Below are 6886 nucleotides of genomic sequence, written 5' to 3'. Positions count from 1 at the left end.
CTACATCTCAGCCTAAAAGTACTGTTCCTAAAGCAGTGAAAAAAAAGTTACCACTTTGTATGTAAAAGCACTTTTGAGAGGTCCAGGCGTGGTGGCGCCAACTTTAATCCCAGCATTCGGGAGGCGGAGGCAGGTGGATCTCTGAGTTTGAGGCCAGCTTGGTGAGTCTAGGACAGGCAAAGCTACACAGAGAAACCCTGTCTTTGTCCTTTTTTTTTTTTTTTTTTTCCTTCTTTCTTTTAGGGTTTGTTTGTTTTGTTTGTTTGTTTTTTGTATAGCCTTGGCTGTCCTAGAACTCACTGTGTAGACCACGCTGGCCTCGAATTTAGAGCTCTGCCTGCCTCTGCCTCCCAAGTGGTGGCATTAAAGGCGTCTGCTGGCACCATGTCCAGCCCTGGTAATTCTGCAATAATTCTGCTCCTGGATAAAATTGCAATTCAATAGGACTACGGAATGATTTACTTAGAGATGTTGCTTTGCTCTTCATACATTGCAAGAAGCTTTACTCCAGCTTCCCTTTGCGCCCTCCCCAAGGTTTAGGAAAAAGGGCCTCATAGTTGCTTATTCCCTGAGCTCCGCCGCCGACCACGGGTGCCCTCCCAGTCATGCTCTCTGTGGTGAGCTGGGCGTGTGTCTGTTGTACTTAAAAACAAAACACTCCTTACGTTGTTACATGGCTGTGTATTGTACTGGTAACCTGAGCCACCTTAATTGCCCCGTGGGTCTCCCGTGAGCTGGGGTGTGGGTTTTCCAAAGCGCGTTATTCACCCGACAGATGATAAACACGGATGGTGTTACAAATCTTCGTGGTTTGCTCCTCTTTTAGGAGTCAGGTCGACCCTCTCTGTACAGTATTAAAAGCCTTTACTTAGCCTTTGGCAGGGCTTCCAGATTCACAGCTCCCTCGCAGCATCCTGCCCACTGTTCTTTCTTCCACCTTTGAGTGGAGCCGGCTTTTAAAAGATCGCTTTTGTGTGACTAGGAGCATCTGGGCGCTTGAATTGGCCGAGACCTAGCTTGAGGCTGAAGGTTGGGGGCGTGGTCACGGAGAAAGAGCGAGCTGGGGGCGGGGCGAGGTGCCCCTGGCGCATGGCCAGGAGGATGAGGCTCCAACGGCTTTCAGTTGCCAGTTGCCACCGTCGTGGTAAGGTAGCCCTCTGGAGCTGTTAACCTGCCCACCGCCACCATGTCTAAAGGAGAAAGTTCCCTGACTGGAGGCAAAGGAAAAAGAGAGGAGCTGGTCGGGAGCCTGGCTTGGGGCCACCTAGTGAAGCGGACGGAGGAGGAGGAAGAGGTACCATTGAAGGATGACGATGATGATGACGATGACTACTACTGTGATGACGAAGAGGAGGAGGAAGACGACGATGACTACATCGACTACGACGACGACGACGGTCCGGGCAGTGGCTCCGACGACAGTGACCTGAGCCTCGAGGACTCTGCCATGCACCCGGACCTCCTGGAGCTGGCGGTGGACCGAGAGAAGTGCCGCAGGATCCGCAGGCAGTACCGGCAGCTCATTTACACTGTACAGCAGAACCGCGAGGACATCGTGAACACGGCCAGCAACTCGCTGACCGAGGCCCTGGAGGAAGCCAACGTGCTGTTCGACGGAGTGAGCGGAACCAGAGAGGCGGCCCTCGACGCCCAGTTCCTGGTTTTGGCCTCTGATCTGGGTAAAGAAAAAGCAAAGCAGCTAAACTCCGATATGAGCTTTTTTAACCAGGTTGCCTTCTGTGACTTACTGCTGGTGTTTGTGGGCCTGAATTGGGTGGAAGAAGAGTGCGAAGACCTGAGCAACTGCAGTGACAGCGTCGCGCACACCTTCTGGGGTGTGCTGAACAAGGAAGTGACGTCCTGGATGCTGCGAGCGGAAACGTTCCACTTCATTTCCGGCTCCTTTAAGGCAGAACGTTCGGCACGGAAGCCCCGGCTTGAACACCACAAAAGAGCTTGCAAAATGGAAGGAAACGGGGATATGCCTACGAAGTTACGGAAGATGGGCGATGTGCATGCCAACCAGGAGACGACAGAAAAGGAAGTGGAAAAAATCCTGGGGTTGCTGCAGACCTACTTTCAAAAGTACCCTGATACTCCGGTGTCGTATTTTGAGTTTGTGATCGACCCAAACTCGTTTTCTCGCACTGTGGAGAATATCTTCTATGTTTCTTTTATCATCAGGGATGGCTTTGCAAGAATAAGGCTTGACCAAGACAGACTGCCAATTTTAGAGCCAACCAATGTTAACCAGATGGATGAAGAAAATGATTCCTGTTCTTACGGCAGGAAACAAGGAGTTATATCTCTGAGTTTACAGGACTGGAAAAATATCGTCTCCACTTTTGAAATTTCAGAAGCTATGATCAAAAACTCATACTAGAAATTTTTGTTTGTAGTGTGTGGCTCCATCTTGTACTGACATATCTCCAAATAAAGTCCAAACAGAAGCATATTCCCTAGTAAACCGTTTGCACGAACAAATGAAATTGTCTACTGTGCAGTGTTTTCCTCGAAAACTTACAAAGCTATAGCCTTTTTTTTTTTTTTTTTTTTTGGTTTTTCGAGATAGGGTCTCTCTGTGTAGCCTTGGCCGTCCTGGACCCCCCTTTGTAGACCAGGCTGGCCTCGAACTCACAGCGATCTACCTGCCTCTGCCTCCCGAGTCCTGGGATTATAGGCATGAGCCACCACGCCCGGCTTAAGGCTATAGCCTTAAAAATTCATTATTGGTGTCTATGGGAAGTGTTTTTGTAACCCACTTAATACTCTTAGTAAGCTCCTGAGTTACCCAACTTGCTAAAAACAAAAACCAGGACTCACTGCGATGTCATGGTGAACCAAAGGTCCTGTAAGGGGACTTTTCACCAAGCTGGGGAAAGAGAGAAAAAAGGGCAGCCCTCCCTCAAGAAAGAAATCCTATGCAACATACTTCCTTTCAAAAAGTGGATCTCCGTATTCTAAACTTTTTTTTTTTGATAAATGACCTTAACAAAGTGTGTGTATACAAGCAACTATGGTTTGAAAGGTGGGTTCAAATTAGGCAGCAGGAAGGCATTCTGGGTGGTTTGGTTTTGAGACAGGGTCTCACCATGTAGCTCTGACTGTTCTAGAGCTCACAGAGATCTGTCTGTTCCTGTCTCTGCCTCCCATTGCTGGGATTAATAAAGGTGTGCACGACCACATCAGTCGAGAAGGCATTCTAGGTAAGAAAACAAGCTCACGTGTGGGATTGTGACTCATGGGCAGGCGTATTTAGAAAACTCCTTAGCCAGGCGTGGTGGCGCACGCCTTTAATCCCAGCACTCAGGAGGCAGAGGCAGGTAGATCTCTGAGTTCGAGGCCAGCCTGGTCTACAAAGTTAGTCCAGGATAGCCAAGGCTACACAGAGAAACCCTGTCTGGAAAAACCAAAAAAAAAAAAGAAAAAGAAAAAAGAAAACTTCTCGATTTTTAAGCTGGCAGCACTCGTAGTGATCTCTCCTAGCATAGAGTGTGCTTCAAGTGTAGCAAGAATTCTCCATCTACCCCTAGTGTTTGTGTCACAAGTTCACAGTCCCGTGTGGGCCTGAGTTGGATGACTGGAGTCGTCAAGCCGACAGGGCAGCCTTTTGCTGCTGGAAGGCGGCAGCTTAGGAAGCAGTGCTCTCCATAGTACAGGTGGGAACCTCTGCTTTCTTTTGGTGCTACAGTTTGAGGGAATGCAAATTACAGGACAACTGGAAATGCGGGTGGGTGAAGAACTGCTTTCCTAGGATTCGTGCTGCCTAGCTTCTACCTAGTGGGGTATCTTTCTGTGTGTAAATTATTTGGTGGTCAATGTACAAAATTTGGGTTATTAACCGCAGTAGAGGCAGTGGACATGGCCACAAGCAAATTCTTAGACTTTTATGAATGTCTTTGTTAGTGGAAAAGTTCTGCCGCTGATGTATTTTTGTTTACCAGTAATAATCTTCTTAGTAAATCTGAGGTAGTGTAGGGGAAGGAAATCCAAAAGTCTAAATGATGCCAGCATCTTTGTGTAGAGAAAGTTCTTTCATTACACCAGCAACGTATAGGGAAGTCAGGAGAAACCCCTGCTGTGAACAGACGGTTTTCTATAGTAGCTGCTTTCCCCCTCTCCCCTTGCTAAGAAGCGCTGATTTCTGCTACCCTGGCCCCCCTTCAAGATGAAGGGAGCATTGTTTGGGTCTTTCTGCTCCTCGTACTGGCGGCTCCTGAGATCCGAGGGATTTTTAGGAGATATCCTTTGGGAGAAGATGCTGCTGCTGCTGCTGCTGCTGCTGCTGCTGCTGCTGCTGCTGCTGCTGCTGCTACAGCTATACGGATCCTGACAGTTCTCTCCTCAGCACCTTGCTTTATTGATGCCTTTGCCTAGTTTCAGTTTTTGACATATAGAGATGTGTGTATGTATGAATGTATATTATATATATGAAAATATATATAATTTATTGTATGTGCATTGTGTGAGGGTGTCAGATCTTGGATTTACAGACAGTTGTGAGCTGCCATATGGGTGCTGGGAATTGAACCCTGGTCCTTTAGAAGAACAGTCAGTGCTCTTAACTGCTGAGCCACCTCTCCAGCCCCCTGTAGAGATGGTTTAAGAACATTAACAGAGAAGATGTTTGGGGGGAGGCGATTTTTCTCATTCAAATCAATTGGGCCTCTGGCTTGTGCTTTTGCTGGCAATGTTGTACTATTTTTGGATTCAAACTATACATATCCTGGGGAGAAAACTGGGCCATAGGAGATGCATTCAGTTACAGAAATTGACCAAATAGCAAATCTGCTCGTCAATGCCTTAAAAAGAGAAGATTCAAGGAAGCTGACTCCGAAGGAGAGTTTCACGGGTTTTGTTTGAAGTTAGAACTTTATTGAATAAAAAGGTCCTTTTATGAGCAAAGGACTTCCATTAGCCCTAACCTGTAAGCCTCAGGTTTGGGGTTGCCAAGTGAAAATCCTCATAAGTCGACAGTAGAGGTGTTGGAGAGATGGATCTTACAGAGCGTTTGTTATTCTAGCAGAGGACCTTGCTTTAGTTCCCAGTACCCACGTGGTAGCTCACAACCACCCGTAACCTCAGTTTTACTGGATGGGAAGCCATCTTCTGGTGGCACCTGGCACACGTGGCACACATACATACAGGCAGAACACGCAAAATGTAAAAAAAATATAGCTACTAGGTATGACATCAGGGAAAAAAAGCAAGAGGTGAAGCTGTGTTTGTGAGTGTGTGAGTGTGCGCACATGCTTGTGTACGTGTGCAAATGAAAGGCAGCCTTTTTTTTTGGAGACAAAAATCTCACTCTGTAGAGCAAGCTGGCCTCAAACTCACAGAGCTCCATGTGCCTCTGCCTCCTGAGTGCTGAGGTTGGGTGTGTGGCCATGAAAGGTCAGCTTTTCACCCTGAGATCTGGGGGTCGGATTCAGTCTCAGGAGGTTTGTACAGCAAGCATTTTACTGACTGTCCCACTGGGCAAGTTTCTTCCGTAATTAAAACAATTTTTAAAAAATCAATTAGTTAATTTATTTGATGCGCATGGTTATTCGGAGGTCAGAGGGCAACTTTTGGGAGTTGGTTTTCTCTTTCCACTACATGGGTTCCAGGGATTAATTAGGATGAGCTTGGTGGCTGGTGTCTTTATCTGTTGACTGATCTCACCAGCTTGGGCGAGTTTAATGCCTTAACCTGTTGTATCTGAAATAGAAATGATACCTGACTTGAAATCGTGAGGATTTGATGGAGCTCAGTGTCTAGTACATTATCTTCTCACTGTGGACACTCAGGCAGCAAGTTGCACGGTGCCGCCGCCTCCGCTGGTGACATCTCTGTAACGGTCTGTTTTGAGTCTCATACTTTGAAACTTCCTGACCTTTGTTTTGGGAGGTGGGCTGTCTGTCCTGCTCTTGGTGACCCCTGGGGAGTTAGCACATAGCTAACGGACTCAACTGCTGATGAGTCCCCACTCTCTAGTGCCCGGCTCTGCCGTGGCTGCTGGAGGAGTGTGGTGGAGCACTGTCTTACCTAGAATGGGATTTACAGCAGCTGTGCGGATTTCCATCCTGTGCTGTCACAAATGGCCAAGCACCCAATAATTTAGACAGCACCACCTATGCAGTCTTGGAGGCTGGGTGTCTAACCAGAATGGGTGTGGGGTAGACTTAAAATCAGGACTGGTAACTATCCCATTTAGCCGGACAGATAGCCAGTTCGATTTTTTAAATAGCGTTAAAATGAAAGTAGAGTGTTCAGTTTTAGGTTCAGCTGAGTGCTTCAGTTGCCTGCATCTTGCCGGTTAGACCTTCGGCAAAGTTTTTGTTAGTAACTGGCTGATACAATTGGACTTTAAACTTGAAGTGTAAAAATCCGTGTTGTATACAGAATTTTGAACCTTTGGAAGGGGGTGAGTAGGTGGCCTTTTAGGATGCTGGGGTGGTTAAGAATGCATTTGTTCTCACTTGTTTGCCTTAGGTTGGCTCCAAGGAATTGAGCCATATCTCCCCCACCCTTCCCCCCCACCCCACCCCCGTCTTGTAAAACAGGCCTGCGTGCATGAGTGTGAATGCTGGTGTCTGGGAATTAGACTCTACAAGAACAGTACACTCAACTGCTGTTCTACTCCCTCAGCCTTTACTCCCTCAGCCTCACAATGGTCTTTTGTTTTGTTTTGTTTTTGTTGTTGTTGTTTGGGTTTTTTTTTTCCTTGTTTTTCAAAAAACATCTGTTTTAAGTTTTTGTTTTTGTTTACTCTTTAAAACCAACAGATGAGCCTCTTGCTCTTGGCGACCCGTTGGGAGGAGCCATACTGGTTATCTGACTTTACCTGATAATTTGATCAGAGAGGCTGTTATTACCAGCTTGTTTTCCCCTCCACAGTGCCCTG

At 47.0% G+C, this 6886-nt stretch overlaps 1 protein-coding gene across 1 annotated transcript; it reads left to right on the top strand.

Moving 5' to 3' along the window:
* Positions 1-1133: 1133 nt before the first annotated feature.
* On the top strand, positions 1134-2500 carry Eid3 (EP300 interacting inhibitor of differentiation 3). The gene has a single exon (XM_051139753.1). The coding sequence runs from the start codon at positions 1187-1189 to the stop codon at positions 2381-2383; it is 1197 nt and encodes a 398-aa protein (XP_050995710.1). The 5' UTR covers positions 1134-1186; the 3' UTR covers positions 2384-2500.
* Positions 2501-6886: the final 4386 nt, after the last annotated feature.

The sequence above is a fragment of the Acomys russatus genome, chromosome 31, assembly GCF_903995435.1.
Source record: "Acomys russatus chromosome 31, mAcoRus1.1, whole genome shotgun sequence".
Lineage (NCBI taxonomy): Eukaryota > Metazoa > Chordata > Mammalia > Rodentia > Muridae > Acomys > Acomys russatus.
The sequence above is the reverse complement of the archived record's forward strand: the minus strand, read 5'-3'. Positions and strand labels throughout refer to the sequence as shown.